At 41.5% G+C, this 27,209-nt stretch overlaps 1 protein-coding gene across 10 annotated transcripts in view; it reads right to left on the bottom strand.

Moving 5' to 3' along the window:
* FMN1 (formin 1) overlaps positions 1 to 27,209 on the bottom strand; it is a 501,299-nt gene that overhangs the window by 438,280 nt on the left and 35,810 nt on the right. For all 10 annotated transcript variants that reach the window (XR_011568786.1, XR_011568785.1, XR_011568787.1 and 7 more), the window contains one exon: positions 20,429 to 22,420. Coding sequence is in view for 6 of the 10 variants with exons in the window: in XM_070797220.1 (XP_070653321.1) it covers positions 20,429 to 22,289 (1,861 nt within the window). In the remaining 4 variants the exon portion in view is untranslated. The remainder of the gene's footprint in view (positions 1 to 20,428; positions 22,421 to 27,209) is intronic.

The raw sequence follows: 27,209 nt of genomic DNA, 5'->3' as shown, positions 1-27,209 counted from the left end.
CTTACCAGTTTTCAGAGCAAATTTGCCCATTTTTTCATTCATTCATGTATTCATTCATTCAATAAAAACATTCATTGAATACATGCCATATATCATTTACTAAACCTGGTTCCAGGGAAATGATGAATGTGACTCCATTCCTAAATTTGAGAGGCCTTTTTTAAAAATAAAAATAAGGAAACATCTGTTTTAATTCTGACATGTTCTATCATCAGCAGAAACAGATTCCAAATGAATATGAGACACCGAGAGAATGGCATAGACAAACCCACTCCACTCTGCTATATTATGTGACACACCGGCTGCAGGAATTTCCAACCATTCTGTCTAACTAGTCTTAGGGAAATTTGTCACTCATAGTCACTTGCTTTGTCACTTTAAATTGAAAATTGCTTTTAATTAAAGTAAAAAACCATAAAAATTTATTTAATACATGCTGACTACCTTGTGCAGATGGTGACTGCAGCCATGAAATTAAAAGACGCTTACTCCTTGGAAGAAAAGTTATGACCAACCTAGATAGCATATTCAAAAGCAGAGACATTACTTTGCCAACAAAGGTTCATCTAGTCAAGGCTATGGTTTTTCCAGTGGTCATGTATGGATGTGAGAGTTGGACTGTGAAGAAGGCTGAGTGCCAAAGAATTGATGCTTTTGAACTGTGGTGTTGGAGAAGACTCTTGAGAGTCCCTTGGACTGCAAGGAGATCCAACCAGTCCATTCTGAAGGAGATCAGCCCTGGGATTTCTTTGGAGGGAATGATGCTGAAGCTGAAACTCCAGTACTTTGGCCACCTCATGCGAAGAGTTGACTCATTGGAAAAGAATCTGATGCTGGGAGGGATTGGAGGCAGGAGGAGAAGGGGACGACAGAGGATCAGATGGCTGGATGGCATCACTGACTCAATGGATGTGAGTCTAGGTTAACTCTGGGAGTTGGTGATGGACAGGGAGGCCTGGCGTGCTGCGATTCATGGGGTCGCAAAGAGTCAGACACAACTGAGTGACTGAACTGAACTGACTACCTTGTGGCATGCTATTTAAGGAACTGCAAATCTTCCAACCAAAGTATAAGATAGGAAAAATCCTGATGGGAACTCAAGATTGATACAGAACAATGAGAGAACATTATGAAATATATGTAGTAACATAATAAGATGCAAATAATTGAGGTCCAAAACCTACTGTCTTCACAAAACAAGATTACTATTAGTTGCAGAAACTAAAAAAGCTCAGTAGTGGAGAGCTATGACTTCAGGTGATTCAGAAGAAATTGGTAGAAAGAAAGGGGACCTTTGTTTTCTCTTGGATTTCATTCTTTAATTTTTAATTTCACATTGGAGTGCAATTAATATTGGAAATGCAATTTCAACTTCTTTGTTAATTAATTTAAAAATAAAACTTCCCTAATTCAAAAGCTATTGAGTGGACTATTTTTAAGCTATATTCTGGGAAGTGAAGCACAGGTATCATACATGATTAGCACCTTCAAGTTTTTTGCATATTAGGTGAAAATCCATGATTGACCTTCATAAAACAATAAGAGACTGGAGGAGCGGACACGATGGCAGAGTTGGAAGACCCTGAGCTCACCTCCTTCCATGAGCATACCACAATCACTATTCATTTACAGAACAACTGTGAATGAGAAAGACCAGAAGACTAGCAGAAGAGATCTTCTACAACTAAAGATTAAAAAAAGAAACCACAATGAGATGGGTGGGCAGAGTGAAGATCTGGTATAGTCAAGACTCATATCCCCAGATAGTCAACACACAAATGAGAGGATAATTACAACTGTATAAGTTCTCTCCAAGGAGTGAGGGGGCTGAGCCTCACATTGAGACCCACACCCTGGGGTCCTGCACCAGATAGATGAACCCCTAGAATATTTGGTTTGAAGGCCAGTGAGGCTTGCTTTGAGGAGAGCCAGAGGCCTTTAGGAAATAGAGACTCCACTCTTAAAGGGCACACACAAAATCCACATGCTCTAAGACCCAGGGAAGAAGCAGGAATTTGAAAGGAGCTTATGTCAGACCTACCTGGTGATCTTTGAGTTTCCTAGAGAGGCAGAAGGCAACTGGAACTCACCTTGGAGACAAGAGGACTGGAAGCAGCCATGTGGGGAGCTTGTTCTCCTACAAGGACACTGGCGCTGGCACCATTATGGAATCCTCCCTCCAGCTTGTTAGCTCTGAGACCTGACCCTGCCCACCAGCCTGTAGGAACCAACACTGAAATGCCTCAGGCCAAGTAACCAGCCAGGGAGAGGCACAGCCTCATCTGCCAGAAGGCTTGTTATCTTAAGACTCTGAGCCTACAGAAACCCTTGGACCCAGCCCTGTCTATCAGAGGACTCAAGACCTGTGTCCACCAGAGGACCACACACCAGTGTGGGGTCCACAATCTTCTGAACCTCAGCTCCACCCACCAGCAGGCAACACAAAGTTTGGGACCCTCAGGGTCATGTTGCAGAGACCAAAGAAACCGGTTCCACCCATCAGTGAGCAAGTACTAACCCTGCAATGCCCTCCCTCTGCCATACACACACCCTGGTCCTACCCATCAACAAGCCAACAATAGATCCAGAAACACCAGCCATGCTATGTTTGCAATGTAGATTTCTACATAGCTGCATGCTACATTCTACATAGCTGCAATCACAGCTATGCACCCCAGAACCTGACTCTGCCTACCTACAGTAAGCCAGCACTAACCCTGGGACCCCTTAGGGCTCAGCAGCCAGTTGCCTCATGACCCAGCCCTGCCCCCCAGCAGAAGTGAAGTGAAGTGAGGGAAAGGCGCTCAGTCATGTCCAACTCTTTGCAACCCCATGGACTATCCAGTCCACGGAATTCTCCAGGCCAGAATACTGGAGTGGGTAGCCGTTTCCTTCTCCAGGGGATCTTCCTAACCCAGGGACCGAACCCAGGTCTCCTACATTGCAGGCAGATTCTTTACCAGTTGAGCCACCAGGGAAGCCCAGTAAAAACACCTTCCATATAAGACAGGGCCTGGCAACAAACCAAACTAGGGGACCAGACAGCCTACGAGACCACCCACAGTAGTCAGTCCGCCACATCAGAAGGACCCACACAGGGAGTATCCCTGGATCATATAGTGCTGGTGACCCGAAGGGAGTGTGCTGCTGGCATGCTTTCACATAAAGCCACTCCTCTGTGGTCAAGAAACATAGTCCACCTAACAAATACATACAAATATACACATAAAGAACTAAATGAAATGGGAGACAGGCAATCTACCTGATAAAGAGTTCAAGACAATGACGGTAAATATGTTCAAAGGATTCTTGGGAGAAAACTAAATGAACAGAGTGAGAAATTAGAAGGTTTCAACAAAGAGTTAGAAAATACAAAGACCCAAACAGAGACAAGAGATACAATCAATGAAATGAAAAATATACTAGAAGTAATCAACAGAAAATTAGATGATGCAAAGGAATGTATCAGTAAGCTGGAAGACACAATAGTGGAAATCACTATACCAGAAAAAAGAATAAAAAGAAATAAAGAAATGAAGACAGTTTAAGAGACCTCTGGGATAACATCAAGTGTACTGACCATCACATTACAGATTTTCCAGAAAGAAAAGACAGAGAGTAAAGGGCAGAGAACATATCTGAAGACATAATAACTGAAAAGTTCCCTAACCTGAAAGAAAACAGACATTTAACCAAAGGAAGCACAGAGAGGCACAGGAAGGATTAAACCAAAAGGACCACACCAAGGCACATTCTATTTAAAATCAAAGATAAAGAGAGAAACAAATAAACAAACGAAAAAACGATAAAGAGACAATATCAAAAGCAGCAAGGAAAAAGCAACAGCTATACACAGGAACTCCCAGAGGCTATCAACTGACTCTTTAGCAGAAACTGCAAGCCAGAAGGAAGTGGCACATGTATTCAAAGAGATGAAAGCGAGAAATCTACAACCAAGAATAACCTACCTGGCAAGGTTTCTGTTCAGATTTGATGAACAAATTGAAAATTTTACAGACAAGCAAAAGCTGAGAGTGCAGCATCACCACATCAGTTTTACAAGAAGTGTTAAAGGAATTACTCTAAGCGAAAAAGGCCACACTAGAAACATGAAAATTACGAAAGGAAAAAGCTCATTGGTAAAGGAAAATACACAGTAAAGGTAATAAATCGCCCATGCACAAAGCTAACAGGAAGGTCAAAAGACAAAAGTAATAAAATAATTTATAACTACCATAAGTAGTTAAGGGATACACAAAACAATTAGATGTAAAATATGATTCAGTTAACAGTAAACGTAGTTTGAGGGGAGTAAAATGCAGGGTTGTTCAAATGTATTTGAAATGAAAAGATCACTGGCTTAAAATCATCAGATAGATGTAGACAGATCAACAGATAACTATATGTAAGCTTCGTGATAACCACAAACCAAAAATCTGTAATAGATACACAAAAACCAGAAAGGAATCCAACAAACAGAACAAAACAGAGTAATAGATACAAAGAACAAATAAGTGGTTCCCAGACGGCAAGGAGATGGGGGAGGAAGAAATAGGTGAGAGAGATTAAGTCGTACAAAATAAGACCAGGGTGTGAAATGTCCAGTACGGGGAATATAGTCAGTAAATATGTATTATCTTTGTATGGTGACAGATAATAACTAGACTTAGGGTCGTGATCAGCTTGAAATGCACAGACACACTGAATTGCTATGCAGAGTAACAGGAAATGACATAGTGTTGTAGGTTAATTACACTTCAAAAACCAAGAAAATCGAGTAAGAGAGACCAGATTTGTGGTTACCACAGTGGGGGTGGGAAATGGGAGAAGTGGATAAAGGTAGTCAAAATCAAGACTTCCTGTTGTAAGATAAATAAGTACTAGGATATAATGTACAACTCGATAAAAATAATTAATGCTGTTGTATGTCATATATGAAAATTGTTAACAGTAAATCCTAAGCATTCTCATCACAAGAAAAAAATTATTTTTTCTATTTCTTTAACATTGCATAGATGTTGTTCACTAAATTCATGTGATAATCATTTTATAATGTATGTAAATCAGGTCATTACACTGTGTACCTTAAACTTATACAGTGTCAATTATATGTCAATAAAACTGGAAGAAAAAAAATAAGGGAACAATGTCACTTTAAAAATAGCATGTGACTTAAGAAATAGAGGCAAATGTAGAATCTTTGAGAGCAAATTGGGAAATTCACATAGAATAACCCATTGTGACCTATTATTGTAGCATCATTTTGTCACTGGAAAACACCAAAGGGAGTACCTTATTAAAATCTCTTCTGCCCAATGAACCAATAATGGTCTATAATTGTAATAAAGCTAGCACTTTCTAATATGTTAGGAAGTATTTTCATCAACATTATTTCATTCAATTCTCAAAAGAACCCTGTGAATTTAATATTCTTCCATCCTTCAAATGCAGCCAAGGGAGTAATAACAGAGTGTAAAGTCAATATTCTGGAGAAGGGCATGGTCACCCACTCCAGTATTCTTGCCTGGAGAGTCTCAATGGGCAGAGGAGCCCGGCCGGCTGTAGTGCAGAGTGTCGGACACAACTGAAGTGACTTAACACGCATGCACGCAAAGTCAGTATTTCTCTGGCTCGACCAATTTACCAAAGTCTCCAAATCATTCCAGGAAGCACAAGCATGCATGGACCTGATGCCCCTCATTCCTCACTGACACCACCATCCTCACTTGTCTAGAGGCTGAAGGTGCCTCTGGATGCTGCTAGAACTGTTGCTGGGGCGCTGCAGCTAAGGTACCAGGTGCATTGTTTACACACTCCTGCCCACCTCCCCACCTCCCCTCTCCTCCCTGGAACCAGCTCAAATCCAGTTCCCCGCACTGTGCTCCCGGTCACATCCTACCTCAGCAGCACCAGGAGCAGGGCCCCTTTACCCACAGTCCCTTATGAAGACCCTGCCTTCATTACTGTCTTAGGGATATTTTAGTAAAATTACTCTAAATTTTCACACTACTTTCTTATTGCTGTCCTCTCTCCCTACAAGCCAGGTGCAAGTCAGCAGGCATCAGGAGGACACATTATGCTGCTTCCAGCGCTGTTTCTCCTCCAGGCTTGGTACCCTCTCCTGTGCCTTGAATCCTGCTTTCCTCTGGAGGGGCTCTACCCGGTGACTATCTCTCAAGCAAAAGACAGGCATTTAGGCACTCGAGCAAAAGACTCATGACAGCTCTAACCATCTGATTATTTGGACATGCCCAGACTTGTCTGAATCCTGGGGAGGAGACCATGTGTAGACTCAAGCCTCATGCGGTATTTACTCTCTCCACAATTCCTCTGGGCTAAACTGGAAATCAACAACTTTCATCAGCCATAGGATTATTGGGGGTTTCTCCCTCCAAATGCAAAATTCCACCTCAAAACTTTAACTTAGGTTTCAAACAGACAAAAACCCCACATCGGAATATCTTTGGAAAAATGTGTGAATCCTGGATGATCCAACTTACTGCCTCAGAGTAAGACTGTGTCATATGCTGCACAAAACATCTGAACCTCCATGTCTGAAGCTTTTCCTCACTTGGTTGGCATGAAGCCCCGTCTTTCCTTAGGGCCTTCTTCCCCAGTTATGCCCTCCAGAGGTCCCTCAAGATCTCTGTATGTGGGGGCCTACTGCCCTTGCCACCCTTCTGCTCTGTTGCTCTGTCACTCTAGTGCCTTTGGATAGCTAATAACTTGGGACCATGGAGGCCATGAAATTAAAAGATGCTTGCTCCTTGGAAGAAGTTAGGACAAACCTAGACAGTGTATTAAAAAGCAGAGACATCACTTTGCTGACAAAGGTCCATATAATCAAAGCTATGATTTTTCCAGTAGTCATGTATGGGTGTGAGAGTTGGACCAAGAAGGTTGAGTGCTGAAGAATTGATCCTTTTGAGCTGTGCTGTTGGAGAAGACTCTTGAGAGTCCCTTGGACTGAAGGGAGATCAAACCAGTCAACCCTAAAGGAAATCAACCCTGAATACTCATTAGAAAGACTGATGCTGAAGCTGAAGCTCCAATACTTTGGGGACCTGATGCAAAGAGCCAGTTCATTGGAAAAGACCCTGATGCTGGGAAAGACTGAAGGCAGGAGAAGGGGATGACAGAGGATGAGATGGTTGGATAGCATCACTGACTCAATGGACATGAGTTTGATCAAAATCCAGGAGATAGATGGTGAAGGACAGGGAACCTGGTATGGTGCAATTCATGGGGTCATAAAGAGTTGACACGAGGCTGGGGCTTTACCCTGCTTCTGGCCAGCAAGAAAGTTTCTTCCTCTCTTTAGACTCATAGAAAACAAAGTTGTGGTTGCTGGTAGGTAAGTGGGGGGAGGGCAGAACTGGGAGTTAGGGAATAGCAGATGCAAACTATTGTACACAGAATGGATTAACCACAAGGTCCTACTCTATAGTACAGGGAACTATATTCAATATCCTATGATAAACCATAATGGAAATGAATATGAAAAAGAATATGCATATGAATAACTGAATCACTCTGCATTTTTCAAAGCAGAAATGAACATAACATTATAAATCAACTATACTTCAATAAAATAAATATTTAAAACAAAAAACTTTCTGCTTCTCTTGAATAGCTCTTCCATACTGCGAAACTGCTGGGCTCCTGATTTCAAAGTTCTTCATTCCCTTCATGGTAAAGCTCCTTCTTCCTAGAGTATAGTGAAAGTGAAAGTGGAGTCACTCAGTCGTGTCCAACTCTTTGCGACCTTGTGGGACTGTATCCCACCAGGCTCCTCTGTCCATGGGATTCTCCAGGCAAGAATACTGTAGTGCATTGCCATTTCCTTCTCCAAGGGATCTTCCCGATTCAGGGATCAAACCCAGGTCTACCGCATTGCAGGCAGACGATAACCTCTGAGCCACCAGGGAAGCCCAGGAGAACGAGGAAATGTCTATACACAGACTTTTGGTCCAGACTTGTTTTCTCTTGATACTTCTTCCACTGTCCACTGTTCCTCCCTATGGTTCAATAACCTTCAAGGTTCCCACAAGTCCCTCTCCATCCTATACATATCTGAATCCTAACTCTAGTTCTGTCCTGGAAAGCTCTGGGCCAGATAAAAAGCATCGGGTTCAATGCAGTGGAACAATCCAGGAATGAGAGAAGGAAGGAACTCCAGAACTTGCTGTGGCAGGAGGCTGAGCTGCCAGGCCACATAGAGGAACTCCAGGAGGATGGTGTGGCCTAATATCACAGCCCCAAGACCACAAAAATGTACTAAATACGGATTTAAGTACATTTAAGAACTATCTAACAGAAGCTGCTTTCTTGTACATAATGAGGAATTTGATGAAAGAAGATGGCTAGTAACAGTCATTTACTTGATAAAAGCCATCAAGAGGGAGAGAGTGGCCCAGAGTAGTCTTCACAGTTTTCAAAACATACCCTCTTCCAGAAGAGCCCATGAGGAATGAAATAAAACACAGAATCTCAGTATTCAGAATTCTGCTTTATCAATTTGATAAAAATGCTTCTAATCCAATTATAACTTAAAAAATTTGAGTCTTTTATGTCCCACAACCAATGATGTTATGAAATAGTATGGTTGGGTTATTAAAAGGAAGGAAGGGAGGGAGGGAGGGAAGGAAGGAAGAAAGAGAGAGAGAAAGAAAGAGGAAAAAAGAAAGAAAGGGCAGAAGAAAGAAAATGTTCTTCAAAATTTAGTGTCTATTTATTTATAAAGATTTTTCAGCAGCTGTAACTTTTCATCACATTATTAATGCTTCCATTTCTAAATCTTAGGAATGACTTTAGATGGATAAGGCCTAGGTAGGGCCACAGATTGCCACCCATGCTTTAAATATTGTGCTCTTACTCCAAGAATAGAAAAGAGACAAGTGAAAAACAACTCCACAGAAGGTGCTATCCTCAAAGCACAATTGGACTTTAATTTGGAAAAAAAAATTCACATATATAGAACTAGCTTGAGGTTTTAAAACATCAGATCGTGGTCATGGTCCTGGCTTTTGAAACTTATTCTTTTTCAAAAGACAGAACTTTAATGAGAGAAACACTCAGCATTTATTTTACAAGGAAACTGACCTCAAAATACAAATTATTCATTAGTAGAAAATCCATTTCATATTTCATATGCTATTAGCTATTCTTAACTTGAGATAATTGGGGAAGATATTTAAAAATTCTTTTTGTGCTTTTCACAGAAAGCAATCAAGCACAATGGGCTATCATTTGATGTTAAATATAAGAGTTTTGTTTTTTAAAACCTAGATGATTTTTTCTCAATCCACAGACTGAAAACTGAATCACAAAATCTTTCAATTATTTCTTTCACTTCCTCTAGTTTGTACTTTATTGGAGAAGGAAATGGCAACCCACTCCAGTGTTCTTGCCTGGAGAATCCCAGGGATGGGGGAGCCTGGTGGGCTGCCATCTTTGGGGTCGCAAAGAGTCGGACACGACTGAGGCGACTTAGCAGCAGCAGCAGTTTGTACTTTAGAGGTAGAACAGTCATATGACAAAGGAATGAAATGCTGTAATAATCACTTATTATCAAGATAACCATGGTTCTATATCAAAACACACACCACACACACACACACATTCTTTTTCATCCTGTTGCCCTTTTAAAATTCCACTCTATTTTTCTGCATTTCCTAGTCTTCATGGTGCAGCCTATCTGCATCCTCTTGTCTCTCATTTGCCTTTCCAGATCTACTCGGACCCTTCTCCATTCTTCCCTGGGCCCTGGAAGGCTGAGCTTGGAGACACCCACCCACTTCTTACACTCTGCCCTCTGGGTGGTTCACTTGGAGCACATTCAGGCAGAAGTCCAACAGAGAGTGAGGCCATGGTATTTATTCCACAGCTTCCTCTCTGCTAAGTACCTCCACAACAGGATGCCATCCCTGTCATGTGGTCCTCCCCTTTAAGCTCCCCTGTTTGGGTTCCATTGATCCCCACTTCCTTTGCTCCTTCAGGCCTGGGTATTTGTTCCCTGTTAAGGAAATGGCAACCCATGGCAACCCACTCCAGTGTTCTTGCCTGGAGAATCCCAGGGATGGGGGAGCCTGGTGGGCTGCTGTCTATGGGGTTATACAGAGTTGGACATGACTGAAGCAACTTAGCACCAGCAGCAGCAGCAGCAGGACCCTGTCTAACCCAGAAGACTTTATTTTTTAAAAAATTAATTTTATTGAAATATAGTTGATTTACAATGTTGTGTTAATTACTGATGTACAGCAAAGTGATCAGTTACACACACACACACACACACACATATATATATATATACATTTTTTCATATGTATATAATTGGGAAAGATATTATATATATGTGTGTGTATATATATATATATATATGATGTACATATATACATTCTTTTCCATTATGGTTTATTACAGGATACTGAAATAGTTCCCTGTGCTATACAATAGGTCTTCATTGTTTACCCAGTCTATATATACTAGTTTGCACCTACTAATCCCAAACTCCCAAGCCATCCCTCTTCTACCCTACCTCCCCTTTGGCAACCACAAGTCTGTTCGCTATATCTGTGGGTCTGTTTCTGTTTCTTAAATAACTTCATTTATGTCATATTTTAGATTCTACATATAAGTTATGTCATATGGTATTTTGTTTCTTTCTGATTTACTTCACTTAATATGATAAAATCTAGGTCCATCCATGTTGCTGCAAATAGCATTATTTAATTCATTTTTATGACTGAAAGGTATTCCATTGCATATACATACCACATCTTCTTTATCCATCCCTTTGTCAATGGACATTTAGCATGTTTCCATGTCCTGGCTACTGCAAATACTGCTGCTATGAACACAGGGATGCATTTATCTTTTTGAGTTACAGTTTTGTGCAGATATATACCCAGGAGTGAGACTGCTGGATCATACAACAAATCTAGTTTTGGGTTTGTGAGGAACCTCTGGCTTGAAACTCAACATTCAAAAAACAAAGATCATGGCATCCAGCACCATCACTTCATGGCAAATAGATGGAGAAGCAATGGAAGCAGTGATAGATTTTATTTTGGGGGGTTCCAAAATCACTGCCGATGGAGACTGCAGTCATGAAACTAAAAGACGCTTGCTCCTTGGAAGAAAAGCTATGAAAAAACTAGACAGCATATTAAAAAGCAGAGACATTACTTTGCCGACAAAGGTCTGTCTAGTCAAAGCTATGGTTTTTCCAGTAGTCATTATGGATGTGAGAGTCGGTCCATAAAGAAAGCTGATCACCAAAGAATTGATGCTTTTGAACTGTGGTGATGGAGAAGACTTGGACTTGAGAGTCCCTTGGACTGCAAGGAGATCCTACCAGTCCATTCTAAAGGAGATCAGTCCTGAACATTTATTGGAAGGACTGATGCTGACGCTGAAGCTCCAGTATTTTGGCCACCTGATTCTAAGAACTGACTCATTGGAAAAGACCCCGATGCTGAGAAAGACTGAAGGCAGGAGGAGCAGGGGATGACAGAGGATGAGATGGTTGGATAGCATGACCAACTTGATGGACATGAGTTTAAGCAAGTTCCGGGAGTTGGTGATGGGCAGGGAAGCCTGGCGTGCTGCAGAACATGGGGTCTCAAAGAGTCGGACACGACTGAACAACTGAACTGAACTGAATTGAGGAACCTCTATAGTATTTCCACAGTGGCTGCACAAGCTTACATTGCAACCAACAGTGTAGGAGATTCAGTAGTCTTTCTGAGCTTTCTTCTTCTCTTGGTTTCTGGATATTGCTCCCTTTCATCTAATCCTGCTTTCCTGACTAGTCCTTCTGGAGCATGGCTGTCATAGCTCACTAGCAACCTGCATATTCCTTTGTAACAGTGCTCTAACCTCAATACTGAGCTTCTTGCTTCTTTAAAGAACATGGGGAAGACACAGAAAATTGTGGTATAGCTTCACCACTCACCCCAGAACATACATACACACACACAACCCCTATAGGTGGTGTATATTTTTCTTTAAAAATTAGTTCAGTAATACTTTAAAAATTGTAACAGTGACAGATTTTATTTTCTTGGGCTCAAAAATCACTGTGAACAGTGACTGCAGCCATGAAATTAAAAGATGGTTGCTCCTTGGAAGAAAAGCTAGACAAACCTAGACAGAATATTAAAAACAGAGACATCAACACAATAATAGTAGGAGACTTTAACACCCACCTACACCAATGGACAGATCATCAAAACAGAAAATTAATAAGGAAATACAAGTCTTAAATGATACATTAGATGAAATGGATTTCATTGACATCTTCAGGACATTCCATCCAAATGCAGAAGAATACACCTTCTTCTCAAGTGCACATGGAACATTCCCCAGGATAGGCCACATCTTGGGTCACAAATCAAACCTCAATAAATTTAAGAAAATTGAAATCATTATCAAGCATCTTCTCCAACCACAACTCAATGAGACTAGATATCAATTACAAGAAAAAAACTGTAAGAAACACAAACGCATGGAGATTAAACAACACGTTTCTAAATAACCAACAGGTTGCTGAAGAAATCAAAAGGGAAATAAAAAAATTTCTAGAAGCAAATGACAATGAAAACACGACAACTTCTTATAGCAATACAATCCTACCTCAAGAAACAAGAGAAACATAGAATAGACAACCTAACTTTACACCTAAAACAACTGGAAAACAAAGAACAAAAACCCCCTAAAATTAGTAGAAGGAAAGAAATCATAAATATCTGAGCAGAAATAAATGCAAAAGAAATGAAAGAAACAATAGTAAAGATTGATAAAACTAAAAGCTGGTAGTTTGAGAAGATAAACAAAATTGACAAGCCTTTAGCTAGACTCAAGAAAAAAAGAGAACAATCAAATCAACAAAATTAGAAATGAAAAAGGAGAGGTTACAACAGACAATGCAGACATACAAAGGATTATAAGAGACTATTATGAACAATTATATGGCAATAAAATGAATAACCTGGAAGAAATAGACAGATTCTTGGAAAAGTTCAATCATCCAGGATGGAACCAGGAAGAAATAGAAATTATGAACAACCCAATTACAAGCACTGAAATTGAAGCTGTGATCAAAAATCTCCCAAAAAACAAAAGCCCAGGACGAGATGGCTTCACAGGAGAATTCTATCAAACATTTAGAGAAGAGTTAATGCCTATCCTTCTAAAACTCTTCAAAAAATTACAGAGGAAGGAACACTACCAAACACTACCAAACATTCTATGAGGCCACCATCACCCTGATACCAAAACCAGACAAAGACAACACAAAAAAAGAAAACTACAGGCCAATATCACTGATGAACATAGATGCAAAAATCTTCAACAAAATTTCAGCAAACAAAATTCAGCAACACATCAAAAAGCTCATACACCATGACCAAGTTGAGTTTATTCCAGGGATGCAAAGATTCTTCAATATATGCAAATCAATCAATGTGATACACCATATTAAATTGAAAGATAAGAGCCATATGATAATCTTAGTAGATGCAGAAAAAGCCTTTGACAAAATTCAGCACCTATTTATGATTAAAACTCTTCAAAAAATGGGCACAGAAGGAACCTACCTCAACATAGTAAAGGCCATATATGAGAAGACCACAGCAAACATTATTCTCAATGGTGAAAAACTGATAGCACTCCCCCTAAGATCAGGAACAAGACAAGGGTGTCTACTTTCACCACTATTACTCAACATAGTTCTGGAAGTCCTAGCTACAGCAATCAGAGAAGAAAAAGAAATGAATCCAGATTGGAAAAGAAGAAGTAAAGCTCTCATTGTTTGCAGATACTGTACATGGTATTGTACATAGAAAACCCTAAAGATAGTATCAGAAAATTGCTAGAGCTAATCAGTGAATTTAGCAAAGTTGCAGGATATAAAATCAATACACAGAAATAACTTGCATTTCTATATATTAACAATGAAAAATCAGAAAGAGAAATTAAGGAATCAATCCCATTCACCATTGCAACAAAAAGAATTAAATATCTAGGAATAAACTTACCTAAGGAGACAAAAGAACTATACACAGAAAATTATGACACTGATGAAAGAAATCAAAGATGACATAAACAGATGGAGAGCTAGTCCATGTTCCTGGGTAGGAAGAATCAATATTGTGAAAATGACTATACTACCAAATGCAATCTACAGATTCAGTGCAATCCCTACCAAATTACCAATGGCATTTTTCACAGAACTAGAACAAAAAATTACACAATTCATATGGAAACACAAAAGACCCCGAATAGCCAAAAGAGTCTTGAGAAAGAAGAATGGAGCTGGAGGAATCAACCTTCTTGACTTCGGATTATACTACAAAGCTACAGTCACCAAGACAGTATGGTATTTGTACTAAAACAGAAATATAGGCCAATGGAATAAGATAGAAAGCCCAGAAATAAACCCCTGCACCTATGGGTACCATATTTTTGACAAAGGAGGCAAGAATATACAATGGGGCAAAGATAGCATCTTCAATAAATGGTGCTGGGAAAACTGGACAGCTACATGTAAAAGAATGTATGGCAAAACCAATACAATATTGTAAATTAAAAAAAAAAAAAGCATCAAAAAAAAAAAAAGAATGAAATTAGAACACTTTCTAACACCATAGTCAAAGATAATCTCAAAATGGATTAAAGACCTAAATGTAAGCCCAGAAACTATAAAACTCTTAGAGGAAAACATAAGCAGAACCCTTGATGACATAAATCAATGCAAGATCCTCTATGACCCACGTCCTAGAGTAATGGAAATAAAAACAAAAGTAAACAAGTGGGACCTGATTAAACTTAAAAGTTTTTGCACAGCAAAGGAAACTATAAGCAAGGTGAAAAGACAACCCTCAGAATGGGAGAAAAAAATAGCAAATGAAACAACTGACAAAGGATTTATTTTCAAAATATACAAGCAGCTCATACAGCTCAATGCTAGAAAAACAAACAACCCAATCAAAATGTGGGAAAAACAGACATTTCTCCAAAGAAGATATACAGATGGCTAACAAACACATGAAAAGATACCCAACATCACTTATTATTAGAGAAATGCAAATCAAAACCACAATGAGATATCACCTCACACCGGTCAGAATGGCCATCATCAAAAAGTCTACAAACAATAAATGCTAGAGAGGGTGTGGAGAAAAGGGAACGCTCTTGCACTGTTGGTGGGAATGTAAATTGATACAACCACTATGGAATACGGTATGGAGATTCCATAAAAAACTTGGAATAAAACCACCATCAGATCAGATCAGTCGCTCAGTCATGTCCGACTCTTTGACCCAGCAATCCCACTCCTAGGCATATACCCTGAGGAAACCAAGTATTCTATTGTTCACTGCAGCACTATTTATAATAGCTAGAACATGGAAGCAACCTAAATGTCCATGGACAGATGAATGGATAAAGAATTTGTGGTACATATACACAATGTAATATTACTCAGCCATAAAAGGTAACACATTTGAGTCAGTTCTGATGAGGTAGATGAACCTAGAACCTATTATACAGAATAAAGTGAGTCAGAAAGAGAAAGATAAATATTGTATTCTAATGCACATATACGGAATATAGAAAAATAGTACTGAAGAATTTATTTACAGGGCAGAAATGGAGAAAAAGACATAGAGAATAGACTTACGGACTTGGGGAGAGGGGAGGAGAGGGTGAGATGTATGGAAAGAGTAACATGGAAACTTACATTACCATATGTAAAATAGATAGCCAATGGGAATTTGCTGTATGGCTTGGGAAACTCAAACAGGGGCTCTGTGTCAACCTAGAGGGGTGGGATGGGAAGGGAGATGGGAGGGAAGTTGAACAGGGAGGGAATATATGTATACCTATGGCTGATTCATGTTGAGGTTTGATAGAAAACAAGAAAATTCTGTAAAACAACTATCTTTCAATAAAAAAATAAATTAAAAAAAAAAAAACCACACACACACACACACAGACATCACTTTGCCAGCAAAGATCCATATAGCCAAAGCTATGTTTTTTCCAGAGAGTTGGACCATAAACAAGACTGAGCACCAAAGAACTGATACTTTCGAACTGTGGTGCTGGAGAAAACTCGTGAGAGTCCCTTGGACAGCAAGGAGATCAAATCAGTCAATCATAAAGGAAATCAACCCCGAATATTCAATAGAAAGACTGATGCAGAAGCAGAAGCTCCAATAATCTGGCCACCTAATGTGAAGAGCTGACTCACTGGAAAAGAACCTGATGCTGGGAAAGATTGAGAGCAGAAGGAAGAGAAGGTAATAGAGGATGAGATGGTGGATGGCATCACTGACTCAAAGAACATGAGTTTGAGCAAACCTAGGGAGATAGTGAACGACAGGGAAGCCTGGCATGCTGCAGTTCATGGGGTCACAGAGTCAGACACTACTTAGCAACTGAACAACAACTACTCTAAAAATCATGAAAGTGACACATTCATTACAACCAGTGTTAAAACATGTAAAGAAAAGTCAATGCTCTTCCTCAGGACTTCTGGTTCCTTCCCCTTCCCCTCACTCACCTTCACCTTGCCTTGCCCTTAGATAAAGAATGTGAACACCTTGGACTATCTTTACACTGTTTCCATGATATTCAAACCCATATCAAACATATATACTCAGATATAGAAAGGAGTGTGATTTGTTGTCTTTAGAAAAACAGAGCATACTCTACCTTATTTTTCAACTTGCTAAATATCTAGTTCCATTCTTTAGAGATTAAATATATTTAAATTTATGTAGCCATTTCTCTATTGATTGACACTCCATTTTTCTTTCCAGCTGCTTTGGCTACTACACACAAGGTTGCAATAAACAACCTTATACATATATTCTTACTAGTGCATCTATTTCTGTGACCTAAAGTCCTAAAACAGGGTTGGTAGGTCAAAGTTACATATAGTTTCAATTATACGTGGAACCTTCCCAGATCAGGGATCAAACCTGTGTCTCCTTCACTGGCAGGCAGATTCTTTACCACTGAGCCACTAGGGAAGCCCTGATCTTACTTTCTGTCAACATAAATTACAGATCATTTTCTATGTGTTACATACTTTTAGTAGTCAGCTTCAATGGCTGGATATAGCCATTAGTGTTGTGGAGCTTCTTAAAAATTTTATTGGGATTTATCAAACCTCAATATCAATACAGGGGGAATTGATATCTACTTCCCATAATGTTGTCCAAAGAGAAATCAAAGCTTTGACAGTAGCATTAGATACAACAAAATCTACTATAAATACGCCTCTCAATCCTTAATCAGTTGACATTAATTACATCTTCTGACGGGCACAAGCACTGGTCAAATGATTCACAATATCAAAAGGAACTATGCCTGGGGCATGTGGCTCCATCACCACCTCAGTAACTTCAAAGGAGAAAGATCATGAGATTGCTGAGCAGAGCACTGCAGCACTGGGTATCTTCCTGAGTATGGTAACCCAAGTTCCATGTGATTCTTCCGGCATTGAAAGGGTCTATTTCAGATCAAAGGTAAAAGAAGGCCAGAAAAACAGAAGGGAATCCCGGCTCCAAGGATATCACTATGCAGGTCAACACAACTAGAGTCCCTCAGGCTTGAGAAAATACTACATTCCACAAAGGCTTGGGAACATAACATACAGCAGTTTCCATAAAACCAGGGTGGCAGTGAGGGGAGGATGAGGGTGTGGGAAGAGGAGGACCACAGAAGACAAATCTGGCCACCATCCATTGTTAGCATATTCTCTGTTTGATCATATCACCATCAGACAAGAAATTCCTGTGCACAGACCTGGGAATGAAAAGTAAGGAAAATTACAAAGCCAAGAGGAGGTGGACCAAGAGCGGTCATGCTATTTCCTGTGTGGATGGTAATGTTGGCTTTCACTGCCTGGTCTTGTGAGAAGGAGAAGCAGGTTTCAGTCTTTCCTGGGAATTACTACTTGCCCATAACACTAAAGAGCCCTCCAACTGGAAACAGATCTCATTATTTTGCCAGACTTAATCTCTTACTTGAGTAGTTAATAAGCACTTTCAATAACCTTAATCGCATCACTTCAATTAAATGCCTAGATGCTATTTCCACAGGAAATAAATGTCTACAGACCATAAACTCGACTTGGTTAATAGCTAACGTGGGAGAAAGGTGGGAATTGGACTCAGATAAAGGGCTACTGTTGGCTGATGGTAAATGAATGACCCACCCTCACGTGGGGCTGTCTGAGGCCTCCGTTGGGATATGGAGGTAGAAGTGAAATGAAACACAAAGGCAGCTGGAAGCAGGAAAATTCTCCCTGTGTGGACCCACCAGCTGCTGAAAATCACTGAAGGATCCATAGAACAATGAGGACTCATGGCCACAGAGAAGGGGGACTGATGGGAGCCAGGAGACAGGAACACAAGATACAGATTAAAAATAGTATCTGGAGAACTCCCTCCCTTCACACTTTTCAAGAAGGATAATGATAAGAAACAATGTTTGGATGTCCCAGAGGAAGGTCCCAGCAAAAGAGAAGTTACCCATGCCAGAAAAACAAGGTTTTTCCTGCTCCCATTTTTCTGCCTTCCAATGCCTTTTTTAAATAAAATGTTAGAAGCACAGGCAGTCTTCCTGCCAAGGAATTCACATGATTCTAATGACTGGATCCTAAAGTGCTGTGAAGATCCCAGCAGAAGGCTGGGGCCAAAGAAAAGGGAATGGTTCTGAGCAATCGTATGGAGAGGTCTTGTGAAAGGGTGACCATCTGTTGAACTGGCCCTCCAGTGAGTTCAAGGTCAGTCATCAGAGAAACTGAATGTCCTCTGTGTGCCTACCTTGACCCAGATGCAATAGAACTTTTATAATATCTTTTTTTTTTTAATAGAAAAAGGACAACAAAATAAAAAGATAATTCTAAGTTGGGATGGGGGGACATTTACTGAAGTTCAGTGTACTTAATGCAGTTTCTGGAGAAGTGGCACACCCAGTCGTAGGATTTAGTGTGACTTTTAAAAAGAGCCTTTGGGGTTGGGATGGCTCTTGCATGCCCAGTCTCTAGAAGTCTCTGTCTAATAATTGCAGAGAGCTTCCTTTCCCAGTATTTCAAAGGCTCCAGCATTCACACAGAGAAAGGATTTTCATCACTAGGGTTCTATGACACATGATCTACATAGAATCTACAATTCTACGACTTTGCTGATGAAGCAGTTTGGTTCTATTAGGAAGTAGCAAGTTTCATCAAACCAAGAGCAGTATACCACAAACACAAAATGAAGAACATTTACTACACTTTAAAGAATCACACCCCGGATCAGTGATTTAGAGAAATTTATAAAATGGCAAGAGTTCAAAATGAACAGAAGCTTTTTAAATTCCTCCTTCCTAGATAGATATTTTTATCTCAGAAATTTCACATGATGTTTCCTCTAACCTTTAAGTGACTCTATGTTACATTACAAGCCTAAACAAAGCATTGACCATGTGCTGTGAAATGACTACTGAAAAAGAACCTATTACCTACACAAAGGCATGCAATACCCTGAGCACCTGGCCACACTGGACCAGAACATTGTGTGAATACAGGAGTGGCACTTAATAAACTGTCTTTTGGGGTCTTATTGAACCCACTTATAGAACCACCAGAACTATTTTCATGTAAAATTTTAAATCACATGAAACATACAAACCAAATTAGCTCTTTAGCACCTTCTGCATAAGACATGATGTTATACCAGTAACAGCAAAAACTCATATATAAAACATAACTTCAGGATAAACATTATTTTGTGCTTATTTGAGAAATAAAAAAAAGAGTTAAAAAAAAAAAAACCAGAACATCTGAACCAAGTTTCTTCAAGTTAGAAGGAATTCATCCCTCTTCTAGTATTAAAAAAAAAGTTTTTGTCATAAAATTAGACCACTTACAAAAGTGATCACTATAAAGAAGCAAAACCAAACCCTGAAACCTCTGACAATAGAGGAACAAAGACACAGTATGCTTCCACTCTTAGAGAATCCCAACAAATCCAGGCTACCCCAGCAGAGTGAAGAGCAGAATTTAGGTCAAGGGGCCAATTAGCATCACAGGCAGTGACAAGTTGCTACCTCTTTCTGCCCAGTCCTGTTTCCTTTGAGAGTCCTATGTTCAGCAACCATGGAGGCAGCTTTAGAGCATGCCAAAACAAACGAAAAAATTTAAGGCATTTACAAAATATTGCTTCTAGAAGCAACTACACCCCTAACCCCATAAGTCAACACCACCTCCACACTCCTTAATAACACTCCCAGCTGTACTGTTACAAGGTGAATTGACTTGGCCAAGGAATATCAATTCATTGTTAATTAGCCAGTCTCTGAATAGCACAATCAGATTACCTGTGGGTCGCCTGTGAACACATGTAAAGCATTTTAAACCGGGACTAACCTGGAGGTGACTGGTGCTGGGGCTGAGCTGTGGTCCTCCCGGGCCCCAAGGTCTTTTCCAAAGGTTCCCCGGGCACCAACCGAGGTTGGCCCACTCTGAGGGAGGTCGAGCTGGCCCCTTTGGTCTCCGTGACCTTGGCAGAGGATGGTGGCTCCAAGGTGTCTGCAGAGAGGGACCCAGAGAAAGCACGGCTCCTTCCAGAAAGAGAGTCATCAAGAGCGGCTTCCCCCTCTCCAGGCAGTGAGGAGAGCCGGAGGATCCTGTGATGCTGCTGAGGGCTGGGGAGCCTTGGAGAGAGAGGTGAGGGAACAGGTGACATCCGTTTGCGCGTGCTGGGTGGAAAGGCTGAATTATTAATTACTGTGCCAAGAGCAGCCAGCACTGGTGGGGGCAGCCTTTTCTCATCACTTCCAGGGTCCACGCCACCACGGGGCAGATCCAGAAACAAGGTTTTACGGCTGCCTCTTCCAAGCCCAGCTCCCCTCCTGCTCCTGGTTTCTGGGAGGGTGTGGGCGCCAATCGTGCCAAAGGGAAAGCCCAGCCGTTTGCCTTCAGCGGCATCATCTAACTTCTCGCTCTCTATCACCTTCAGGAGGACCTTGTTCACAGCCCCCTCAGTGCTGGCTGGGGGGCATTCCCCAGCTGATGGCTGCCATGACCTGTCCCTTTGCTGTTCCTTGTCCAGGTCCCTGGCTCCCCAAGCTCCAGCCTCAGCTCCCGGGAGGGTAAGCAAGTCTGCGCCTGGTATAAACTCAGCTGGGGCTGCTAGGCCAGGGGCAATCTTTCCCTCACCCTCAGGATGAGTTTTGACTACTCGCTGTACCTGAGTGGACAGATCCTGGACTCTGGCCACCACTCTGGAGACAGGCTTCTTCCTATGAGTCCACTCAGCAGCCTTCGCTCTCCGGCCTCTCTCTGCCTCTGGTTCTTTCTCAGGCTCCTTGTGACGTTCACTCAAGCCTGTTTGCTGATGCACCAGCCTGCGAGGGGTTCTCTTCAGCTCTCTAGCTCTATCATCCCCTGGCTCCGTGGAGCTGCAGTCAGGGGGCAGCCCACCTCTTCCCATCCCCGCATCTTCAGAAGGCTTCTTGATGCTTCCCGAGCCAGAGTCAGCATCCAGTGTCCTGGGGACCTCTAGGGTGCATCTCTCTCTCCTCTGCAGGGATGAAGTAAGCGCCCCATTGAGGAGCAAGTTGCCTCTCTCCTCCAGAAGCCAAAGATGAGGCCTTGTTCGAGACAGAGGAAGGGAACTGCTGGAATAGACCTGGTCCTTCCCCAGCAGAGGAACCAGTTCCTGTCCTCCATGCCCCTTTCTTCTTGTCCTCTTCTGCAGGGAGCTTTGAGAGAGCCCCTCAAAGCTCTCTCTCCTTCCACCAAACCTCCGGGCCTTTTTGTTCCTGTGGGAGCTCCTCTTGTTGAGACAGCCCACGGCGGGCTCCCCCAGCCAGTCACCAGCACTCTGGAAACAGTCATCCTCGGAGGCCAGGCTCACAGAGAGTTCAGGCAGCTTCCCCTCCTGGTTCCCCATCGTAATCCCCAGGATGTGGTCTGAGCTCAGCAGACCAGCCAGCAGTCTCTCCCTCTCAGCAGTGAGTTTGTACAGCTCAGTCAGAATGTCTTTCGTGGGAGTCGGCTTGAAAAAGATGTCGCCTGGATGTTCATTCGGCTGCAGACTGAGGCTGTGGATGTCGGACCCCTCCCTGACTTGGTAGCAGTTATGAAACCCTTTACTGGCTCTGTCTAGAGTTACAGTGTCCTTGTACGAAAATCCTCTGACTTCACCCCTTGGAAGATAGAAGCTGATGTAGCAGAGTTCGGTAATGGGTTTACGCAATTGGAGGGTGCAGTGAGTGCCTTCCATTATGCCTACCTAATTATTCATGCCTCGGAGATGCTGGTCTGTGGTCAGGCTTCTGAGGCTTCAGTGGTGGGGCATGTGATGGTGGCAGTGTGGGGAAAGCAGCTGACAGTCATCTCCAGCAACCAGACTGCCTGTGAGGGAAACGGGAGGAAAGCGGCTAGTCTAACAGTCTGCAGGAATCACATACCGACAGAAATCAAAGCATTACCGGTCTTACCCTTCCTCTCTGGCTGACCTCAATCAACTCAAGACATCAGCCAGAAGGCTGATTGTAACCTCTTCCCCGCTCCCAGCCCACCCTTGACTAGCAAAGCTTTTCTACAGCTGAGAATAGGAGAATGCTCTAATATTAGCCCCAAGACAAAAGTCCCTTTGCCCCTTTGCCCTATGTGGGAACTTAATGTATACCCTAAGCAGGTCTCTCAACTTCTCAAGGTTTTGTTTAGGTTCTTCTATAAAACAGAGGTAACATACCTCCCAGAAATCCTGAGGAGAGGGATCTTTGAGATCCTTAGAAAACATAGGCATTTTAGTAACTCGGATTTGGAAGGTTACTTTGCAAAAATGAGTCAAACCTTTTTACTCCCCAAGAAGCACCTTCTAAGATTTGAGATTATGGATCAGATGGTAAAGAATCTGCCTGCAATGCAAGAGACCTGGGTTCCATCCCTGGGTCAGGAAGATCCCCTAGAGTAGGAAATGGCAACCCACTCCAGTATTCTTGCTTGGAGAATCCCATGGACAAAGTACCTGGTGGGCTACTGTCCATGGGGTCACAAATAGACATGACAAGCAACTAACACACATTCTATTTAACTTAAAGAAATACGGAGGAAAGATATTAGCCACAAATCTGACGTCTCTTCTGGACACAATTCATGAATTCTGCTAAAAGAGCTAAAAGTGAAAATGCTTAATTTTAAATTTAAAAGAAGTAACTCAGGCATCTTAATCAGGTTCTCTTTGTTTGTTTTTTTGTTTTCCTACTTCTTGCCTATCTGAAGTCAAATGGAATGGCAGAGAAAAAGGAAAAATCTGTAAGCCATTGCTGGCCCTGTGTGGACTTTCAATCAATGACTTCACCGTCAAAGTGGCTGAAATGTCACATTGATGGGGAAGGCAGCTGCTCTCTCCTGTGATGTGAAGTATCCCAGGGGCATCTCTTTGGCTAACATCCCTCCGCACAACCATGAGTTTAGAATTCTATATTATGATACTTCATTTCTCAAATGAAGGCACTGCCCAGTCTTCAGGACTTCCAAGCTTAAAAACAAATCCCCCGGGAAGGGTAACACAATAACCATTTATTAAACATTGATGTCTTCAGTGACATCTCAGGTCTGTACATAAAACTACATTTTGAGTGTAGGAAGAGAGAAAGGAGGAAGAGTCTTTTAACAGAGACTCCTTACTGAAGACATACGAAAATAAGAAGGATAAAATGAAGGTAAAAAGAAAAAAAAAAAGAAAAAAGTAACCATCTGGTCAACCCAGAAGTTCCAGAAGGACTTGGGGTACTCATAGGGGTTAAAGGGCAAGAAAAGAGGAAGCAAAGAAGAAATGGGAGGCCAGCTGAGGCCTTGCCTCTCTCACGGCTTTCTGTGGGATTGTTCTCATTCAACTATAATATCTCTGCTGCTGCTGCTGCTGCTGCTGCTAAGTCACTTCAGTCGTGTCCGACTCTGTGTGACCCCAGAGACGGCAGCCCACCAGGCTCCCCTGTCCCTGGGATTCTCCAGGCAAGAACACTGGAGTGGGTTGCCATTTCCTTCTCCAATGCATGAAAGTGAAAAGTGAAAGTGAAGTCGCTCAGTCGTGTTTGACCCTCAGCGACCCCACAGGCTGCAGCCTACCAGGCTCCTCCATCCATGGGATTTTCCAGGCAAGAGTACTGGAGTGGGGTGCCACTGCCTAAAACTTGTCTAAAATGTTCATTCCTGGCCTTTCTTAAAGGTGCCTATGTATATAGATTCTTAATACTTAATAGTACAAACTCTCTGAATATATCTAAGAACACACTTTGGAGGTGGTTTTTTTAATTCAGAAGTGGTAAAACAGTCATAAACAACCAGTTATAAAAGCAACTGCATAGCTGCCAATATCCACTCTTCATGATGCTGAGCACTGAGTTCAACCTAGGAATTGTCAAAAGAACTGAAGTGAAGCTGTTGAAGTGCTATTATTCTAAGTTGCACAAAGATGGGAAAGGTCTTGTTTTGCCTTCAAGCATCACTCTCCTCTAGTTCTTACCCTCTCAGTTTCCCTGGATTAGAACAAGTGTGTGATGTGGGAGAAGGGGAAGAGTCAAAGTTTTTTTTAAATATATATATATAATCTGTTCACGGAGAAGGCAATGGCACCCCACTCCAGTACTCTTGCCTGGAAAATCCATGGACAGAGGAGCCTGGTGGGCTGCAGTCCATGGGGTCGCTAAGAGTTGGGAATGACTGAGCAACTTCACTTTCACTTTTCACTTTCATGCATTGGAGAAGGAAATGGCAACCCACTCCAGTGTTCTTGCCTGGAGAATCCCAGGGACAGGTGAGCCTGGTGGGCTGCCATCTCTGGGGTCGCACAGAGTCGGACACGACTGAAGTGACTTAGCAGCAGCAGCATAATCTGTTCAAAGTAGCAGCACAAAGTTCATGCTATGATTTCAGATGAAACCATGACTGCCTATTTTAAAAGTCTATGCCCTAAGAGAGGGAATTCTATGTATATATTGAATATATACGTGTGCACACTTTTATTTTGCTATCTCATTTAACAAACATATTTCCATTTTACAGATGAAGAAATTAAAATTCAGAGAGATTAAGGACCTGGTCTAAGGCCATATGGCTCAAAAGAAGGAAGAATAAAACCTAGATCTGTGTCATTTCACGGCTTTGTAGGTAAAGTGGCTCCTTATTTACTGCCTTCTAATGCTGAACTAATTTTTCAAGAAATTTGAATAGAAGAGTTCCTTTATTTTGCTAGCTTGGTATTACTAACATTATTTCTTCAAATATATCTCGCTACTTTTACTACTCATGTTTTGGCATGTCTGATCAGACAAAATGCTGTTCTCTAAGGCTGTCCCTTAAGCAATATAATTCAGGGTCAGGGCACCAGAAACTCATTGCATCTGTACCTGTCAAGTAGAACTCTTAAAAATTCTAATACAGAAAATAAAGACGAACAGACTCATATGAAGGCTGTATCTTTTGTGAAAATTATAAACATACAGTGCTCTTTTATAGGGTTAACTACTTTTTTCTCCTTGTCTTTATAAGTCTTGATTATACACATGGAGAAAATGTCATGGTTAGTATTATGTATATTAGTCATGGTTGGGAAACTAAAGCCAAGTTTTAGGAAATTATGAGATTGGATTTTATAGCAATAAAACCACAATTCAAGGCATAAAGCTACTATTAAAAAAAAAAAACACACATAGAAATTTCAATACAGAATGCTCTTTTTGGTGCCCATGTCTAAGGCCAGGGAGGTGCAGAATAGAGAGGGAAGAAAAAAAAAAACGGAAACAGGAATTTGTTCCATGCTCTTGGGAAACTACATTTTCTCCAAGCTGGGCACTGGGGACTAGACGTGTGTTAAAAGACTGACTGAACACAGGCTAAGGAGCCGGAACATCCCAGGAGCCATAGCGAATCATTAAAGAATCCTAAGCAAGGCATGCTGCTTATTTAGATTTGTATTATAGAAAGATCACTCCAGAATCAAAGTGGAGACTAGCCCAACAAGGGCTAAGACTACAGTTATAGGGCTTCCCTAGTGGCTCAGATGGTAAAGAATCTGCCTGCAATGTGGGGGACCCAGATTGGATCCCTGGGTCTGGAAGATCCCCTGGAGAAGGAAATGGCAACCCATTCTAGTATTCTTGCCTGGAGAATCCCATGGGCAGAGGAGCCTGGTGGGCTACAGTCCGGGACCTGATCCTAAGCAGCATTCAAAAGATTTTGGGAAAGAAAATAAACAAAAAACTAACAGACAGACCTTTGGACTAAGAGATAGAGCTCCAGGACTTCCCTGGTGGTTCAGTGGTTAAGACTCCATTCTTTCAATGCTGGGGTCCCAATTTGATCCCCAGTTGCCTAGAGAATCCCAGGGATGGCAGAGCCTGGTGGGCTGCCGTCTATGGGGTCGCACAGAGTCGGACACGGCTGAAGCGACTTGGCAGCAACAGCAGGAAACTAGGATCCTGCATGCTACCCTCCTACAGGTGCAACTGGGTAGCATCTGCATGGGAAAGCCCCAAAGAACACTGAAAAAGCTCCGAATGTTGACATTAAAACCACAACCAACAGAAGACTGATTGGAACTTTCAGCTTGAGCTAAACCAGGTTGGCTGCCTGAAAAGGGGAAAACATTACTCAGAGTGTATAATATTCCAAATATTCAGGATGCAACTCAAAACTACTCAGCAATACAAAGAACCAGGATGCAAACAGTATGGAGTTTGGATGGGTCACGGGTTTGGATGAAGTTACTCAAGGAGAGTATGCAGACTGAGAAACGGTTACAGAGTATAGCACTGGGAACACAGATATTAAAGGAATAAATGGAGGAAAAAGAAACTGCAAAAGAGGCTGGAAAGAGATAAGAAGTAAGTTAACTCCCAAATTTTGTATCTAAATAAACTAAAGTTCAATAGTCTAAATTATTATGCTTTTATTGTAAGTTTATAAACTCTAGATTTAAATCTTTCAATCAGTGTAGCCAAACTAAAACCCACATCTCAGAAGCTAAAGCTATATTAAACCATAGGGTTTCCATAATATTGGTAAGGTGTTATGGAAAAACCTGTGATACGGATTGAACTTTTGGCCAACCCAATCCTATTAATGGCAGAAGTTTCTTTCTCCCTTCTCTGAGAGTAACAGAAGTCACATATCCAGTTGCATCCATAAATTCTTA

Source organism: Bos indicus, chromosome 10 (genome assembly GCF_029378745.1).
Source record: "Bos indicus isolate NIAB-ARS_2022 breed Sahiwal x Tharparkar chromosome 10, NIAB-ARS_B.indTharparkar_mat_pri_1.0, whole genome shotgun sequence".
Lineage (NCBI taxonomy): Eukaryota > Metazoa > Chordata > Mammalia > Artiodactyla > Bovidae > Bos > Bos indicus.
Note: the sequence above shows the minus strand (reverse complement) of the source record. Positions and strands in the feature narration are given on the sequence as shown.